The following is a 19,863-nucleotide window of genomic DNA, read 5'->3' as shown; positions in this document are numbered from 1 at the left end:
CCAGATAACCGCGCCAGGAGCAGCGGAGTGTAGCGCTGTGATGTCTCCTTCTTTGCATTTGTGAATCGGGCACTATTCGTTGTACGGTGTCTGTTCTGGATGACCACAGTCGCGCACGACCGGAGAGTTTTTAGTTGTCCATTTGTGCATCATCATCAGGTATCCGCATGTGCTGCAGCCATGGTTTGCGCAGTGGATGTTGGTTGAGGGTGGACCACGAGCAGCTTCGTGGAGGGACGAATCCACGCGCGCCGTCGACACGACACAGGTTTCCGCCGTGGCACAGAGGCGCGCGAGATGGCACCTCCCCTTGCACGTGTGTGACACTCACTCAACCGAAACGTGCTTTTGAAAAAAGAAGTTGACAATTTCGTTCGGCCTGTATGTCTTGTTGTTGATTGCTTTGTGTGTGCGTTGTACGAATCTCGATCGGCGCGTGCAGGGAGGAAGAGGCAAGCGTGGATATATCCGCGCTCGTCGGTGCTCGGAGTGTTGGGGGATAGCTGGGGGAGAGTTGGGGGAGAGATGGGTTAGTGTTGGTGCCGCAGCGTTTGAGGGCGCGATCGCGCCGCGGGGTGAGAGACCGAGGCCCAGGGCCTTGGCGGCCACCGTCAGGGCCATCAGGGCCGGGTTTCTTGCATCGCCTTCCCACACGCAGCCTGATCGCTGATCTCGCTTTCTTCGCATGTAATATTCAACTTGAAAATAAAAAGTGATAAAGCCGCTCCCCCTCCCACCCCCCTCCCTCCCGATACGTTCCATTCATTGGCTACCACATTCTGATGAACTCCCCCCCCCCTCTCCTCCCCCCTTCAACTTGCTTATAAGGGATTACATCTTGAATCATTGCCCCACTTGATGCAGCTAATCTGGCTGTGACGGTCCCACCTGATGACGGAGACTTGTGTTGCCTCCGAAACGTCGTGAATTTTATTTTTGTTTTGTTTTATTTTACTTTCATTACTTTTAATGTTTTACCTACGTGACTTTACCGAAAAAACCTGAGAATATGAATCATTGCAGTCACGAAAGCTTCAAATCTAGAATTAATGCCCTCTACGGGGAGGAATTCCACCTATCTGTTAGAGTTTTTAACAGACAACGAGACAAGAAGTCACAGCTTCTCGAGACGCTGGCCTTCCTCAAGAGATGCCGCGATAACAAGGTAATACCCATCGCTTTCACACTCACATCCGCTGCTGTGTCCTCACCGAACTCCAAACAGATCTTATTTAAAGCTAGCCTATCACTAATCTCGGAGAGAATAAGGTTACTCCGATCTGAACTCGATAATTTAGACAAGACTCTCTTACAAACACATCTAATGTTAACACAAAAAATGTCACCTTCTGATTGGAACCACGTTGATAACATGACTTCTGCTTCTGCTGACTCAATGTCAGCCAAATGCAAAGCTAACCTGATTTCTAAATTCAACCTCCTATCTAAAAAGAAACCAGAGCCACACATCGCAAAGCTGGATGTTAACAAGACCGTGATTAATCAGAGTAACATTCCAATTCCTGACAATCTAAAAACGGTACTGGCCAAAGGACTAAATTTCGCCGTCACCCCTAAATATATACCAGTAGAGGATATGATTTCTCAGATTGATGTAGCCCTCAGAGGCATAGGACACATCCATGCTGATGTAGCAAGAGCTGAAATAGCTACTATTCTTAAGAATGCTAAGAAACCCACTAGTAACATCAGCAAAAACGAACGCTCTGAACTCGCGAATTTAAAAAAGAGAGATGATATAGTCATCCTCTCGGCAGACAAGGGCAATGCCACGGTCATCATGGATAAAGATTCATACAACAACAAAATCCTGGACCTTCTTAATGATGGGAGTTACTCCAAAATTAAAAACGATCCCACTAAAAGCCTAACGACAAAAAACAACAGTATCATCACGAGTTCGACTTCCCTAATCGAACCAAGCAAACGTCCCTCTCTAAAACCATCGGCGGCAAGACCTCCCAGACTCTATGGTCTTCCTAAAATCCATAAAGAAGGCACCCCGCTACGACCCATCGTGTCGACGATAAACTCTCCAACGTACAAACTAGCCCGTTTTCTATCAGATACTCTGCTCCCCTTCACAGGCAAGACCTCTTCGGCAGTACTCAACTCAACCCAATTAGTCTCTATGGTTAAGGACATGGTACTATCTCCTGATGACATTCTCGTCAGCTTTGATGTAGTATCTTTGTTTACCAAAGTCCCAGTACCGGACACCCTAACAATAATTGAGGACTTAGTCCAACATGGATTGAATTCTGATGTACCTGCGCTGGTTAGGCATTGCCTCACCAACACCTATTTTACCTGGAATGGCACCTTCTACAAACAGAATGAGGGTACCCCTATGGGCTCCCCCTTGTCACCAGTTATAGCCAACATTTTCATGGAAAAGTTTGAATCAGACGCCATCCAGACATCCACCCTGCGTCCTTCCCTGTGGAAGAGATATGTGGATGACACTTTCGTCATCTGGCCACATGGCCTCCCAGCATTGAACCACTTCTTGGACCACATCAATTCTAGACACCCATCTATCAGATTCACCATGGAAGTGGAGAAAGACGGTAAACTACCATTCTTGGATATTCTGTTTAAGAGGAGGCTTGACGGATCCTTGGGACATTCTGTCTACAGGAAAGCCACCCACACAGATTCCTACTTGAAACCGGATTCCCACCACCACCCATCTCAAAAGAATTCTCTCATCAAAACGCTATACCACAGAGCCCATGGCATTTCTGACCAATACCACCTGACTGATGAATTAAGACATGTACATCGGGCCCTCAGGATGAACGGATACTCTGACCGTACTATCCGCCAAGCTGTCTCTCCCACCACACAGAAACAACCACATGAAACTCCGACCAAAACTATCACGTTACCATACATAGCAGGCGTGACCAAAAAGATCTCCAAAATTCTAAACAAACATAAGATCCAAGTCCGATTCAGTACAGTGCATAAAATCCGTGATCTGATTCCATCTGTGAAGGATGTCGTTCCTGACTTACAGTATCCTGGAGTCTACAAATTGAGTTGCATTTGTGGTGATTGCTACATTGGAGAAACAAAACGTCATGTTGCTGATCGTGTCCGCGAGCACAAGTCAGATCTGAAACACGGCAGAACTGATTCTTCGGCCGTTGCCGATCATTGCTACAACTCGGCGGGCTCTCATGAAATTGTCTTTTCCGAGACCAAGGTTCTCTGCAAGCCTCCTGGCTACCATCAAAGGTTTGTACACGAAGCCATACAAATATACAAACACAGACATAATTTCAACCGTGATGATGGGTACAAACTCAGTAATCACTGGAAAGATGTTATTAACCACGCAAAAAAGACTTAATTACACTTTTTGGACCATCTTATCTGACAGGCACTATTTTAATTTACTTCACCGAGTGTTAACATCCCCAGTTATTTTTAACAGTACTCTCTTCATTGTTCAGCCAGCATTGGTATAAACATGGGCATTTTCGTTCCTTTGTTCTATCATGTGTATCAGACCCCCCCCCCTCTCTGTCCATTGTGTTGGCGTGTGCAGCAGCCGCGTCCAAGCCGTCGCCAACTTTTTTGTTGGCTCCCTCCCCCTCCCACCCCCCTCCCTCCCGATACGTTCCATTCATTGGCTACCACATTCTGATGAACTCCCCCCCCCCTCTCCTCCCCCCTTCAACTTGCTTATAAGGGATTACATATTGAATCATTGCTTCACTTGATGCAGCTAATCTGGCTGTGACGGTCCCACCTGATGACGGAGACTTGTGTTGCCTCCGAAACGTCGTGAATTTTATTTTTGTTTTGTTTTATTTTACTTTCATTACTTTTAATGTTTTACCTACGTGACTTTACCGAAAAAACCTGAGAATATGAATCATTGCAGTCACGAAAGCTTCAAATCTAGAAGCCGCTGCTGTGTTTGTGTCTCTGTGCCACCCCCGCGCGATTCCGACCCTCGCTGCAAACGTCCTCCCCGCTGCGCAGGAAAGGCAACACGCCGCCGGCCGCAAGCTGGGGCCATTTGCGCCCCAGTCTTCCCGAGTCGTTCTTCCCCTCGAGTCGTCTCTGCCGACGTGAGGGCCCTCGCTTCCAAGCTCTCTCCGGCCTCTCCGATCGCGGCTTTCCTCTTCTTTCTTGTCGAATGCCTCCCCACTTCGCTTCGGGCTGTCGAGCATCGCCCCGCGTGCTTCTGCCTCTTGGTCTTTCTGTGTCTTAGACAAAACAAAAACAGAAACGCTTTGTTGCGGCGCTCAAACCAGCGTGGGGTGGTCCTCATTTTGTTACCACAGCCCTGAGCCAGCTGTGAAAACACCACATTCCTATGGCAGGGCCCGTCTTGCACGCTACTGTATTTCAAAATCGGAACGTGATTGGGATCGTGAACCCATGCGCGCGGAGTTCTCCGTGCGCGAATGCCTCGTGGCTCTCTGTTCGCGTTTCCTCCTGCGCACAAACACACCGCTGGACAGCCCAGAGCAGCAGCCTTGACTCCCGACAGAGGCATTCCCATCGCACCGTAGACGTCGCTGCATCTTCAAAGTAAAACAACAACAGCAACAACAGCGGCTTCCCGCTGCTCGCTCTTCAGCCCGCGGGCTCCTCTCCCGTGCTCTCCACGGTGCCGCTGAGTGGGCCAGCTGCAGTCTCCCCGCCCCCCCCCCCACTGCGGTCCTGTCTGTGCCCGGAGGGGCGCGTTGTCGACGTCGCTCACAATAAGAAACTCTCCCACCCTTTACGGCCACGGTGGCATTTTAACAGCCGAGACAACTCACCGACAGAGTGCTCGTTGGCGAGTCGCTTGTCACGATGCCTTCTTCCCCGCGGTTCAAGGCATTTACAACGCAAACCACACACACCACACACACCACACACACAAACAACAACTTCGCCTCTCCGTGTCTGCGGCAGGCGGCGGTGTGGTTCGAGCCGTAGGAGCGGCGGGCGCGCTGAGCCAGCGCCGGTACCGGGGGGGTGGGTGGGGTCGTGGTGACAGCGTAGTGACGATGACCCTGCTCAGAACTGTAGTTTTAGGCAAAGACTGATGCTTTTAAAGACGTGTCGTCACTAAAAGCGCCACGCTCAGGCTACTGCTGTAGCAGCAGGATGAGGGGAGTGCGCGCGTGAGTTTGTCCATTCATTCTAGATTTGAAGCTTTCGTGACTGCAAGGATTCATAGTCTTTGGGTTTTTCGGTAAAGTCACGTAACTTCACCGAAAAAAACTAAGAGTCCATGCAACTGCGCGATTTAATTTCTTTGTTGCGGTGAATTCCCTTTCGCCTTCCCCCCCACCACCACCGAAGAAAACAGAAGCGCCCCCCCCCCCCCCTTTATCTCGCTGGCTTTCCGGCTCGCCTCGGAGCAAATGTCACGCTCATTCCGTGAAGTCGCGACGCGCTACGGGCGCCGTTCCCGCGGCCCTGCGGTTCGCTGCAGGGGCCACGGTTCTGTTCGTGCTCGAGGCGACGCCGCCACACGCCGCTGTGAATGCGGCCTCTTTCTAAAGCGTGCCACTATATTAGGACCCCCCCGCCCAAACCCCCCTCTGGAGCCTGCCGGAATTTTGTGTTAATTAAATTTGGGGTTCATTTGAGTGGAATTTAAGGTCCCTTTGTGGCGCTGTCCCGGGGTCTTGACCCACTGATTGTGAGTCCTTGGGTTAAGGGTTGTGGTTAGGAGTTGAGTGGCAAAGTTAGGGATTAGGCTTTTATAAACTCAAATGTCACACTATTACCTGGGCCAACAATGCCCCTGGCGTCGCTCCATTCCCAGCCTCCCGTGGGCCCCCCACTCGCCCCCCTCCACCCGGGCCCATGCCGTGGTCCCCAAGCGAGACTCTGGGGGGGCCACGTGGGACGGGACCTGTATGGGACGTGCAAAGAGGAGGGAGCTGGGAGCCTCTCCGACCGTGGGACCACAACGGGAGGGAATTCGGGGGAGCGGCGTGGACGGGGAGGGCTGGGGGAGTGTTGGGTGGGGTCGGCGGGGGGAGGCCGCTGTGTCGCCATGGGGAAGGCCGCGGGTTGTGCTGGAGCAGCAGTGAGGCCAGGGAAGGGAAGTCAGGGGGCAGGAGTCGAGACAGGCCAACGCGGTCTTTTTTTTTTACCCGAACTCCAACCCTGTCCTGAGCACGTGCTCGTGCCAACCCCATTTCTGGCTGCAGGCAGCAGCGGTGTCTCACTAAGCCTCGCCTCGAACACCGCCTTGCGCATGACAGTCACTTTCTCTGGGCAGTATTGTACCAGTAACTAAACAAAGTTCAATCCGCCTCTGTCGACCCGTTCACAGAGGTTTGTAGTGGGGGGTTACCGGCTCATGTTTACACCCCCCCACCCCAGGTTTGCCAAGTGGGGCAGGTAATCCCCCCCTCCAACCCCGTCATGCCACCCCACGTATGCTCCCGTGGGATCGGCACGGAGCCAGCAGCGTCCCCACTTGCCGTGGAAACGAGGCAGAAGAGAGACGAGGAGCGGCGCGCAGGAGCGCCTGGGTGTAGCTGCGTGCTGCGGGCACGGGGTGGGAGCTGCTCCGCTGGTCGCCTTAGAACGGGCTGGGTGGTCGCTCCCCCCATCTCCCCCCATCTCTCTCGAGGCACCAGTAGCAGCAGCAGCAGCTGCTGTGCCCACGGTGCGGGACGCAGCAGCAGCAGCGCCCTACGACCAAGGCACCCGGAATGCGGCGGCCAATCTCGTCAATTGATCGGAAGCTCAGGGGCTGCCTGGGAGGCCGCTGGGCACGGCGGGCCGTGCCAGGTACAGGCTGCGGACCGTGCGTCGATGGGCTATCACGTTGCTCCGTGCGTCTATACCCCCCCCCACCGCCTTCACGACCTCGCATTGACCGGCGTGGCGAAGTATGGCCAAATGACCCCCACGACGACGTCCTGACCGGCTCGGCGTGGGGGGGGGGCGTGATCATCCAGCAGTGGAGTGACCATGCGTTGCTGGACAGGGACACGCTCTCTCGCCGTACAGTGCGTGCTGAAACACCCCAGCTAGCATCCCTTTTGCCCTTTGACCCCGGGCAAATTTAAAAAATAAATCCCTCAAAGGCAACGCTGCCCCTTGTGTGGATGCAGCCTGGGCTGTGGGGTGCAGGGGAGGGGGGGGCTCTTTGTGGCGGTGTTGGTGGTGCTCGTGGTGGTGGGGGCGTGCGGAGCGGTGGCTTAACGGTTGGCGCTACGCTGCGCTACGAACCTAGCCACCCGAGTTCGATTCCCGTTCCCGGCCACCGACACCAATGGCAATTATCTGAAACGGTCCTGGGCCTGCCCTAGGTCGACTCAGCCTCAAATGAGCACCTGGTACGGTGTGTAAACATCGCCAGTAGAGAGACAAAGGCGGTCGGGCGTGGTGCTAGCCACACACTTCCTCGTGCGCCGTGCCGGCCTTCATAGGTGCTCCTCGCTAACAGCCCTTGTCCAGACCGTCTGTTACGGCTACACGGGGGATTTGTGTCTTGTCTTGTGGTGGGGGTGGTTGTTGGTGGGGGTGGGGATGGTAGCCGAGGGGGTAGTGGGGGGTGACGGGGGTCAGGGGTTGAAGGTGGCGGCGAGGAGGAGGAGGGGGAGGGAGCGTCGCTGGAGTGAAAGAGGCGCCCCTCGTCCCCCAATGAATCTGCTTCGCCGAGCACTCGAGGCGATGGCCCGAACTGTTCCACATGTAACCCCTCAGCCGAGCCGCCAGAAGATGGCTCACGGCTCAGGGGATTTCTCCCTCTAGGGGCGTCCACTGTTTAACATCGAGGGCCCCGCTGACTCGAAACGACAAAATGTACACACACGCAAAAAAACCCGCGAGCCTTCTGACAGCGTGGAGATTTAAAAAAAAAAGACTGTAATCGAGCATCGCTCTCGGCGTACGTTGATCTCATTACAAGGTGTTTGCCGCCGGTGTCACTCGGAGGCCAGAGGCCGATGACAACAAGATGTGTGTATTATTGGGAAGGAAGATCGTCTCTCCCAGGCACCTTGTGAACTCCGCGGGAACTGAATTTGTGGAGGTCTGCGGTCGTAGAGACACCGGAGCGAGGCGATGCGAGAGGCTGGATACAATTACACACCCCGTCGCCCCCACGCCTGCTCGTGGTTTTCGTGGAACGAGCGTCTTCCTAGAAATGGCGCCGTTTCGCCCCGTTCCTTTTGACAGCCCTTTGTAAATCCACCGCTTAGATGAAGCCTCCATCCCCCCCCTCCCCACGACCGACACGGCCTGTGCGGGGTGGTGGCGATGGACAGGGGGAACGGGTCACGGAGCTTCGTGACCGGTCTCAGCCGTGGCCGGAAAACCAACCCCGCGCGGCCGCACACAAATCTGGTTGAGTGCAAACCGTTGAGACGAACTTGTTGAGAACGTCTAAACTACTTCCTTGAGGTGCTTTCTGTTGTGCAGCATTGTTTTACAATTCATGTATTTCAGCAGTATTTACAATTACATTTATTTGCTTGAACGGTTCAGTCGAACTGCTCTTTTGGTTGAACGTATCCTCAACTTTAACGATTATAAATGAACTACCTATAATGAGATCCCAAATAACATGGCCTTCCTCTATGGATTCAAAGCGTGTTTTTTTTTATTACTTAATAGAGATAAATATTTCATTCTGTAAACCATCTCGATAATTGGTCTGCACCCTGTGCGATGTTTCTAATGAAGTGAAACTCCACGTGGACCCCCTTCAGGTTCCATTCAATGCGCTCCTGCGCCTCCCTCCACCACCACCACCCGCGTGAGCGCACGAATTGGCGTTGGTTAATCTTTTCCGTGAAAGCCACGCTCAGTCCACTGCTGGATATGAAGGACCTCCCCAAGCCGCCGCCACCTCATCTCGCGATCCTGCGCTGGAAGCATCCGATTAAAATGCTTCGAGCGGTGGTTCTCACCCCGAGGCCCACATACCACTGTGGTTCTCACCCCGAGGCCCACATACCAATGTGGTTCCAACGCACGGGCCGTGAGAAGTGGTCGCTGGAACCGTTGCAAACACGATTTTTTTGGTTTTTCGTACGACAACGCCGAATTTTTATTCCCCGCGGGAAGGTCTGAGAACACGGTGTAGAGGGATTGACAGTGGCCCCACAGGTCCAACAATGTTGGGAACCACTGCCCCGGAGGATGAGACGACGAAACGGACGGGTGTCGCCACCGCATGCAGATGTATCGCTCAAAATCACCGGAGCGCGAAAAAAAGACCCGTGGCGATTGCAGACGCGCGCCGCTCTGCGTAGCACGACGAGCCCTGTAATAATAATAAGAAAAAGTCACAACGACCGTCCTCTTATTTCTCAGACCTGCGCGGGCTGCGCTGGGCTCGCTGTGGAACCGATTGTGGCCTCCGTGGCCCGCATCCCACGCCCAATCTGTCCCCACTGCGTAGGAGGCGAGGCCACCCCGTGCACCACAGGGTTCCTGTGACTCAAACGGAGGCAGGCGCTAACGACGGCTACACCCTGCTGATGAGTTGTGACGAGGGTGCAAACCGGGGTTTACAGTCGCCCTGTTATTTTTGTGTGCCCGAATGTAAAAACGTCGTCACGCTCTCAGCTCTTCCCGCGGGCGGCCACCGCGAGGCTGCGCGCACACGGAATGCGTTGCCAAAGAATGGCGACGTAGTCATCTTAGCGTGCAACGCATGCGCCGAGATTCCTGTTTTGTTTTGCGAGTCAAAGGCGCTCGTTTGCGCAATTATAACCAACAATCTATGCTCGCCAAACACTATCCCACGACCTCGTGCGCCTCCTCCACGTGTTCCCACATCTGCCAGGTTAGTCATGCCATGGTATTCGCACTTGCCCGAAGAGTAGAACCACCGTCGTCTGCACTCCTTCAATGGAGAAGGAATCGCAACACGACACGGACTCTCTCTCTCTCTCTCCTGAAGCCCTCTCTCTCTTGGCTAGCAGACCTCCACAATGGCATTCCGCTGCTGTACGCAAGCATAGACTAGAATTGAAGCGGATCTCGAGATGACGTCTGCCGAGGAGATGGAGCGATGCAATAAGATAGGATGGAGGCGTGAGGCGGTTTGCGAAATAGCAGGACCGTGAGAGACGGTGGCGACTTTACCAGGCCTTCATCAAGCGGCGGATTGAGCATGGCTGAGGAGGGTTCCGTATTTAGCAATCCTTAAACGTCCCACTGCCGGAAGGCTGTGGTATAAGTGCGCGTTATTGTACATCACTGCACGATTGTTTAATCTTGTATACGGAGAAATTGTTTCTAATCGCATTTCAACCTCACGTTATTCAATTTAGCAACCAGTTTCCGTGACCTAATAGACGCCCCGTGTCTGACCAGTGGCATAGCGGCGTGGTTGGCAAGGAATCCAATTGGGACCCTCTCTTAAACCGCCTCCCCCCCCCGTTCCTCTCGTTGTAGGCCGACTCATGCCCCCCCCTCCTCCGGCCCCGTGGGTCTCGGCGCAGTTGCACCGCCTGCACACGCATTCCTCGATATCCATGTGGTTGCAAACCGCCAGTGGACTGTGATCACGCGGCTTTGCCTCGAACGCCGGCACGGCTTTTACACATTACTGTAATTTTTTTCTGCAGGCTTTCATCAGCCGCGCTGTTGGAGTATAAAGCAGCGGCGGCATCTCCCCGGGTCACCCGAACACTGAGAGCCTACGAGGAGTCTTCTTCTTCTCAATGTGCCCTCTCTCTCTCACCAGGTGAAACAACGGTAATAACACGCACGCCATGCGTAGCCTCTCTGTCACTCCACTGCTCGATGAGAGCCGTACCACATCGTGGAGGGGTTATTTAGGTCACAGGACACAGCGCTGGTCAGTTTTGTTTTATTTTACCAGGTAGGGCCCACTGAGCTATACAGCTTCTTTTCAGAAGCGACCTGGTCACACATGATAGCTCAACGAAGTGGCTTATCACGTGGACATTTCTCACAGCCAAATGTTTTAAACGCGTGTTTCTAAATGTGGAGGGGGAAAACCGGAGCACCCAGAGAAAAATCAACGCGACCACAGGGAGAACATGCAATCTTCAAACATACATGGCGTCACCGTTGGGATCAAACCCACAGCCTCCTGCATACCAGGCGAGGGAGTCACGGTTGGGATCAAACCCACAGCCTCCTGCATACCAGGCGAGGGAGTCACGGTTGGGATCAAACCCACAGCCTCCTGCATACCAGGCGAGGGAGTTAACATCTCGCCACCCCTCACGTGGTCACCCACTGTCTCAGCATTGTCCAGGCTCAACCCAGCCCAGCGTCTGAGATCTGAGGAGTTCGTGGCACATTGCCGGTCATTAATAGTGGTGAATAAAGACTGTGTCTAAACATGTGTGTGTGTACGAAGCAACTGTGCGTGTATTAAATATATAAGAATTGAACGAGTTCCAAATAAAAGTACGATCATATACAACACTTTGAAATATTAAACTGGTCAAAATGCGTGTATCGTCGACTAAAGTGGAGGAATTAATGTTTTATGGGGCTTTTTGAAAGATTGTACAATGCCATATATGGTCAGAGGCCATTTAAAATCATGAATATTTAGAAACGTTTACACAGCATGATGAAAACAATCATTAATCATTTACACCCAATTGTACATCTACTGTTGAAGCCCTCCTCCCCACTCCGTACTTCACGACGCCGGTATTGCAGTGTTATTCATCTTTTGTCCAAATACAAGTTAAGTCGTCACGTGCCCCACGCGCCTGATGTTTGCTAAACGTATTTCACGTGAGGGATAAATCAAATAAAAGTAAACATATTTTGGGAACTGCTGTTTTCTGGGTATTTCCAATCTGTGGTGCTTTTTGGATTTTTTGTTGTTAAATGTTGCGTACTTTATTTTTTTTCAACGCAATAATTATTTTTGGCGCAGTCACCGTGCATGAAACCGGTTGACTCACATTCCGCGGCCCGAGTCTCTCATTGGCGCAGGCGGCCAGAGGAAGACCGAAATTAATAAATAAATACAGCAAGCCCCGAAAAACCCAAACAGTGCTGACGTCAGCAGATACCGATCACTTGCCCCCCCCACAACCCCCCCCCGCCTTGGTACATTCCGTCCCCAACTCGAACACATACCCCCCCTCACTTCGCCTACGTGCTCCCACCCCCCCTCCACCTCATCACCACGCCTCCTACTGTCACGTGCGACCGCGGCATAGCCAATCGGAGGTCGTCGTTAGACATATCCCTCCCCCCCCCCGAGCCCCTTCCCCCTCTCCCCGGCTGCTGGCCACGCCTCGTAAGCAAGAGGGGCGCCGCGGCGATTCGTCCACCGTGCCGCTGACGTCACGATTCTACAATGAATATTAAATTACGTAACGCGTGTAAAAAAATCGCATAAATTATGCTAAACACGTTCGCGCGACGGCCAATGGGTGGCAGACGCATTAATTATGGTGATGAGTGTGGGCGGGTCTTAGGGGAGGGGCGGGGCCCCGCCGTGGTGGAGGAGCGCCCGCGCGCGGCGCGAGGCTCCCCGCCCCGCACTCGGCAACGCGCGCGCCGCGAGTCGGGAGTGAGTGGAGCGAGCGCTGTGCTGGGACCCCCCCGTGCCTCTAACAACAACAACCACCACCACCACCACCAACCGTCGTCATTAAGGATAATAATCACAGCGGATAAAATACTAACAGCAGCGGCAGCGCGGACACCACACACACACAGAGAGGGGTGGGGATATCGTGTTGTTGTTGTTGGTGTTGGAAGCTGCGTGGTTCCCTGTCCGCGAACGCCGGAATCGACGCCGCCGCCACCACCACCACCATGCCCGAGTAAGTTTCACTTGACGCACCAAGACGCCACACATGCCCCAGTGTTTGCGTAACGTCGTTAAGGCTGCCCACGATCTTTGGAGGTGTTCGCTAAACGTGCCGTGCGGAGCGCAGAACAGGATACTACGATGCGCGTATTTACACAAGTAATGTTAATAGTCTGTGTGTCTGTGTGGTTAACTAGTGCCGTGTCGCAAGAGTTAGACGTGTACGGGCTTTGTGGGGCAATCCACTGCTGGATGAAGGGGGTAGTTTTACCATACTTCACCACGCTGTAATTTGACCATACTTCACCACGCTGGTCAATGCGGGCGTCGTGGGCTCCGTCGATGTGGGCGCATAGAAGTACAGTGGCACTATTGTACACTGCGCAATGTGTACACTGTTGTATGTTCACGTATAGCACCACGTGGGCGTTGTGCTATGTTAAAACAGTATTGTGTTCGACAGCGATTCTACAATGTAAGGTTTGAGTTCCCAGTACGTCATGTTACTATTTGACTAGAACAGTGCGGAATGTGTACTATATAATGTATGTACAGTGCAGTATTGTAATGGGCATTAAACTAAGCTATAGTGTGTAATGCTTTTATACTTTGTACTCACATGAGTACAGGACTGTGTACTCTGCGGAACGTGATGCGCTTTGAGTTAAGGCGCTCTAAAGTATAAATAATATTGTAATTAGGTACTGTATAAGCAACACGCGTAGTACACACGTGTAATCAATACAGTCTAGTGTAGTAAACTATCGCATTTACTACACACATCTAATAAAGTTTGTGTGATGTAGCCGTCTGTCTCTACGTACAGATGAACTTTAACACTATAATAGGCCAACGTACACGTAGTAGAAGACAATATACAATCCACACGCTTTACTGCGTGTATGTATATACGTGTATAAAGCTCAATACACAACAGCAGCACGTCATGTTTGTACACGTGGCGCAGTACAACTGCGTACTGCGGCGTGCGTGGAGGTGCATCACACGTGGAGGTGCATCACACGTGGAGTGGGGAGGCCCTCATCCAGCAGTGGATAACAAGCAATGCATGCCCCTGTGTGTGATGTGTGGGGAGCGGTGGGGCAGTGGTTAGCGCTGAACTACGAGCCCGGCGACCCGAGTTAGATTCCCCCTCACGACCAACACCGGTGACGATTATCTGAACCGGTTCTAGGTTTCCCCGAGGTCGACTCAGCCTCAAATGAGTACCCGGTGCTCTGTGTAAACATCGTCACTGGAGAGACAAAGGCGGGCTTAATAGGTACTCGCTGACAGCACTTGCCCTAACAGTCTGTTAAGGCTACACGGGGGTGGGTGTCTTTGTGTAGTGCACATGCTGTAGATATATAATTACACGTTCTCATGAAGGACAGTGCTTAAAGTACACCACCAATCATCTCTCCGTACTACATCACTAATGTGCATGACACCAAAGACGCTGTTTGCATGTGGTGGTGGTGGTGGTGGCACGCGCACAATGCAGGCTCACGTACACTACGCAGTTGTTAATAGCGCTGAATACACAGCGCTTTCGTGCACGTTCTATGGACTATATATAGAGGCCAATTGTTTTTGTAATGTGCAGTATTTGTATGCATTGTATGAACATGAGCCATGTGTTTACAATACACTATACTCACTACGCCCGTGTAAGTCAATGCGTACATAAGACCGTACAAGTGTGAGAATTAGTGCACTTTTAAATCCGTGTCGTGCTCCTGGCAACATGCACATTACCCAGCACGTAGTGACACTGCAGGGAGGCTTTCATCCAGCAGTGGATTGCCAAAAGGGCTGTCTGGTGCTCTGTGCCATGCAATGCTACGTGCACGTGCTCACTTAAATACGGTGTAACACGGTCGTGCTGGCGTCTTTAGCGTAGTCCATAAAACGCGAAACTCCGCGTAGGGAATCTGACTACTGTAAGCACGCATGTGTAATGTCGTGATGTACACGGCTGTGTTATGTCGTGATGTACACGAGTGGAAACTTGTGCCGTGTAACATGATTTAAAGGGATTCGACACGTGCCCACCACGGTGGGACTAGGCTCGTTGCTTTCTTACCTTTTACCTTACCTGCTAAAGGGTAAAAGGTAGGGCAGAGTGATTGTATTGTGGTAAGGTAAAAGGTAGGGTAAAGGTAGGCTCGTTGTTTTTACACTTTAACCTTACCTAGCCGAGGCCTAGGTGGGAGTCTGCCTCTCTATCCGTATGGGAACGGCATGTTGTGAGTTTGTGGGTCTGCCTCTTTGGTTTGTATGTATAAGGGCTGTCTGGAATTTGGGAGCATATTTGTACATATGGGGTTCTTTTATGTCCGTCTCTCTGTATGGGGTCCTTCTGAATAACTGTGTATGGGATCCATATGTATAGGTCTGCCAAGTTTGTGGGTGTGGGTCCTCTGTTCGCCTTTATGGGTCTGCCTGTGTATGGGTCGGTGTTTATGGCTCTGCTTGTATGTGGATTGGCGTCTGTGGGTCTACCTATGGGGCAGTGTTTATGCGTCTGTTTGTGAGTCTTCGTGTACGATCGATCTGTGGATCTGTATAGGTTTCCGTGTACTGGACGGTGCATTGTGTCTGCCTGTGTATGGGTCGGTGGTTATGGGTCTGCTTGGTTTATGAGTCTTTACAAGTTGAGTCTGCGCGTGGATCGATGTTTGGCGCTGTATGGGATCTGCCTGTGTGTGGGTCTGTGCGTAAATTGTTTTCTGGTATACCCATCTACCGTGCCTGTGAGAGGCGGGCTCTACTTTGGGGGGGTTGTGTGCGTCGTGTGTGGTTCTACGTGTCACACGCCTGCAAGTTGGTGGGTTGTGTGTATGGATGGACGCGTTATGTGAATGTGTGTGTGCATCTGTTGGGGGTCTTTATGCGTGTGTGAATGTACGTCAACATCCAGTGGCAGGTTGTTATATTGAGCGTTTTCTAGATCGACTAACCCCCTTAAATAAGGACGTGGAGCGGTGTGTAAACATCACAAATGCGGAGCAGCGAGACGAGGAGGAGGTGAGTATTAGCCGCCACCACCCCCTCGTGTGCCGGGTCGGCCTTCATAGGTTCTGGTGAACAGCACCCTGCCCCGACGGTCTATACTACTACTCTATAGGGCCACGTGGGGGGTGGGGGTGGACCGCGTGTTCGTGGGGGTGTCCTCATTCGCGTGTGAGTCGGTGCGGGCTGTGTGGATCATCGTCGTCGTCGTGGTGGCCACGCCGTGGCCGCGCCTTGCTCGTTGTCGTTTCCTCTCCGTGGCTGTGCCCCGTGTCGGGCTTCCCACACGGGCGACTCCGAGAGGCGCCGGGCTGCCCTCAACCCCCAGCACCGACCCGGGCTGCCTGCGGGCCGTGACGAGGGGATGGTGGTGGGGGTGTGAGTTTGTGCGTGATTGTGTGTGTGTGAGTGATTGTGTGAGTGTGTGATTGTGTGTGATTGTGTGTGAGTGTGTGAGTGTGTGCGTGTGTGTGCGGTGAGTGTGTGTGTGCGTGATTGTATGTGTGTGTGCGTGATTGTGTGTGAGTATGTTCCTGTGTGTGTGTGAGTGTGTGATTGTGTGTGTGAGTGTGTGTGTGCGTGTGTGCATGTGTGTGATTGTGTGAGTGTGTGTGTGATTCTGTGCGTGCTTGTGGACAGCGGTGGGCGCATTGTTTCGCGCGCTCCGCTACAAACTCAACAACCCGAGTTCGATTCCCGGCCATGGATAATCTCAGTGCTGATCTGATATCTGAATCGGGTCCCGATGAGTTCCCGATTCGGCGCGTCTTCATCGGTTCAGGGATATGCAAGAGTGGCCTGCGGGAAAGCGTCCTCGCCCCGCTAGCTAGTCTCGCTCCACCTCATTGTTCCCACTTCCCGGACGTTGAACTTCCCCAAGTTGACTTGAGTCTCGAACGAGCACTTGGGTGCGGTGTGTGTATCAACAGCGGGGGAAACAGAGGCGGTAGGTAGGTCGTGATACCGACCAGGACTGCGACCACCCTGTAGTGTTCCTCAGCGCCGCTTGGATACTTTGCTCAATAATAATAGCAGTAGCACTCGTCCCCCCCCACCACACCAAGGCTATACTGGGTGAATGCGTGCAGGGATCAACAGGGATCTTTGTCTTGGGAGTCTGGGAGATAGGTTGTGCACCCTTTTGTGGAGTTGCATATCTGTGCACGTGTGTGTGCTGTCCAAATAGTCTGTGTGGTAGTGTGCGAGCGGTTGTTCGTGTCGCCACTGCTTCTTCCTGCGTTGCACGTTAATGTGTCTCTGTTTATTGGGGGCACGTCTTTAGCTGTGTGTGTGTCGTCTCAGCCACAGTCATTCCCTCCCTTCTCTACGCTTAGGAAACGTGGACCCCCCTAATGGAACATCTTCGCCAATTAGAAACATATAGACTGGCCTGCCTACGATCCATCCTGGGTTTAACCAGGCTGGATTGTGTGAGGAGCTCACAAATCCTTGAAAGATCTGGGCAAAGTCCCATCCGTGAGCTCCTCCGGCCGGCAAGGCTGCGTTGGCTGGGCCATGTAGCCTGCATGCCCAGCCACCGCATGCCTAAACAGCTTTTGTTCAGGCGGATCGAGGGGGCTAAACGGGCGCGGCACGGGCTAGAGAAGAGATGGAGTGATGTGGTACAGGAGGACGTGGAGCTGAGTGGACTTGCCGATGACTGGTACCAGCGGTGTCAAGATCGGCCTCTGGAGGAGGCTCGTGAAGGACGCTACTGGGCAGTTGGAGGCAGTCACCCTCCAACAACAACGGAGGGCGGAGGAGCGACGCTCACAACAAAGAGCAGAGCGCCGGGTGGCTAAAACACAGCAAGTTGGCACAGTAGGGGGCACAGGTGGTGCATCAGCCAGTCATCTCGGTAATCTCAGTCAGTCATCTCGGTAATCTCAGTCAGTCGACCCGTGGCACCTGGGTCTGCCCCGTGACCTCCTGCCAGCAGGCGTTCGACAATTCACGTGGCCTCAAGGTGCACATGGCCTGGCACAAGCGTTGTGGTGATGTCACCGCCACTTAGTGGCGAATGGCGGTTGTTGTTGTTGTTGTTTTGGGGGGGGGGGGGGAGCGATAGTGTAGCGGTTTGCACGTCGCGCAAAGAACCCGGCGACTCGAGTTCGATTCCCGCTCACGGCCAACACACCGGTGACAATTATCTGAATCGGTCCTGGGCCTCCCCTAGGTCGACTTAGCCTCAAACATCGCCATTGGCGGAGACAAAGGCGGCCTGGCGTGGTGTTGGCCACCAACCCCCTCGTGTGCCGTTCCAGCCTTCATAGGTGCTACTCGCTAACAGCACTTGCCCCAACAGTCTGTCAAGGCTATACGGTGTAGGGGAGATCAAGTCAAGTGAAGTACATGGGGGAGTAGTGGCGTCGTGGTTAGTGCTGAGCACCCGGCTCACATCCGTGGCGAGTGACATGGGAACAAACGTTGGGCCCTCCCCTTAATTAAATTTCCTAATCTCACTTTAGGTTGAATCGTGGGAGGGGGGCGGTGAAACTGTCTCGAAGCATCAGCGATGGGGGGAGGGAAAAAGACAGCCGAACCCTTGGCCCCCCCAATAGGCTCTCGCTAACAGCCCGCGCGCTCCAACAGGATGCCACGCGGGGGGGGGGACACATCGTCGTCTTTGTCTACATGCGGCCCACGAGGAGGACCTTGTCGCTCCGCGCGTCGCTGTCTTGGTGCGCTGGTGGGGTTGGGATAGCAGGGGGGTGGTGTTGTGGGGGGTTGGGGCAGTAGGGGGGTGGTGGTGTGGGGGGTTGGGGGAGCAGGGGGGTGGTGTTGTGGGGGTTGGGGGAGTAGGGGGGAGGTGGTGTGGGGGGTTGGGGGAGCAGGGGGGTGGTGGTGTGGGGGGTTGGGGGAGCAGGGGGGTGGTGTTGTGGGGGTTGGGGCAGTAGGGGGGGTGGTGGTGTGGGGGGTTGGGGGAGCAGGGGGGTGGTGGAGTGGGGGGTTGGGGGAGCAGGGGGGTGGTGTTGTGGGGGTTGGGGGAGTAGGGGGGAGGTGGTGTGGGGGGTTGGGGGAGCAGGGGGGGTGGTGGTGTGGGGGTTGGGGGAGCAGGGGGGTGATGGAGTGGGGGGAGCAGGGGGGTGGTGGTGTGGGGGGTTGGAGGAGCAGGGGGGTGGTGGTGTGGGGGGTTGGGGGGAGCAGGGGGGTGGTGGAGTGGGGGGTTGGGGGAGCAGGGGGTGGTGGTGTGGGGGGTTGGGGGAGCAGGGGGTGGTGGTGTGGGGGTTTGGGGGAGCAGGGGGGTGGTGGTGTGGGGGGTTGGGGGAGCAGGGGGGTGGTGGTGTGGGGGTTTGGGGGAGCAGGGGGGTGGTGGTGTGGGGGGTTGGGGGAGCAGGGGGGTGGTGGTGTGGGGGTTTGGGGGAGCAGGGGGGTGGTGGTGTGGGGGGTTGGGGGAGCAGGGGGGTGGTGGTGTGGGGGTTTGGGGGAGCAGGGGGGTGGTGGTGTGGGGGGTTGGGGGAGCAGGGGGTGGTGGTGTGGGGGGTTGGGGGAGTAGGGGGGTGGTGGTGTGGGGGGTTTGGGGAGTAGGGGGGTGGTGGTGTGGGGGGTTGGGGGAGCAGGGGAGTGGTGGTGTGGGGGGTTGGGGGAGCAGGGGGTGGTGGTGTGGGGGGTTGGGGGAGCAGGGGGGTGGTGGTGTGGGGGGTTGGGGGAGCAGGGGGTGGTGGTGTGGGGGGTTGGGGGAGCAGGGGGTGGTGGTGTGGGATTCTGGGGGAGCAGGGGGGTGGTGGTGTGGGGGGTTGGGGGAGCAGGGGGTGGTGGTGTGGGATTCTGGGGGAGCAGGGGGGTGGTGGTCTGGGGGGTTGGGGGAGCAGGGGGTGGTGGTGTGGGAGTCTGGGGGAGCAGGGGGGTGGTGGTGTGGGGGGCTGGGGGAGCAGGGGGTGGTGGTGTGGGGGGTTGGGGGAGTAGGGGGGTGGTGGTGTGGGGGGTTGGGGGAGTAGGGGGGTGGTGGTGTGGGGGGTTGGGGGAGCAGGGGGGTGGTGGTGTGGGGGGTTGGGGGAGCAGGGGGTGGTGGTGTGGGGGGTTGGGGGAGCAGGGGGGTGGTGGTGTGGGGGGTTGGGGGAGCAGGGGGTGGTGGTGTGGGG

The 19,863-nt window shown here is 54.5% G+C and overlaps 1 protein-coding gene across 5 annotated transcripts in view; it reads left to right on the top strand.

Moving 5' to 3' along the window:
- The first annotated feature begins 804 nt into the window (after positions 1-804).
- LOC144720101 (E3 ubiquitin-protein ligase pellino homolog 2-like) overlaps positions 805-19,863 on the top strand; it is a 69,720-nt gene continuing 50,661 nt past the window's right edge. Inside the window, exons 1-2 of one of the 5 annotated variants that reach the window (XM_078596584.1) lie at positions 805-1,165; positions 10,581-10,699. In XM_078596584.1, the coding sequence (XP_078452710.1) occupies positions 10,677-10,699 (23 nt within the window). In that variant the 5' untranslated portion in view covers positions 805-1,165; positions 10,581-10,676. Of the gene's footprint in view, positions 1,166-3,798; positions 4,107-7,630; positions 10,700-12,434; positions 12,780-12,801; positions 15,801-19,863 lie in introns of those variants that run through there. The other 4 variants (XM_078596586.1, XM_078596585.1, XM_078596587.1 and 1 more) reach the window with 4 other exon arrangements.

The sequence above is a fragment of the Lampetra planeri genome, chromosome 7 (genome assembly GCF_965212315.1).
Source record: "Lampetra planeri chromosome 7, kcLamPlan1.2.h2, whole genome shotgun sequence".
NCBI classification, from domain to species: Eukaryota; Metazoa; Chordata; class Hyperoartia; order Petromyzontiformes; family Petromyzontidae; genus Lampetra; species Lampetra planeri.
This window is presented reverse-complemented; position numbering and strand designations above follow the sequence as displayed.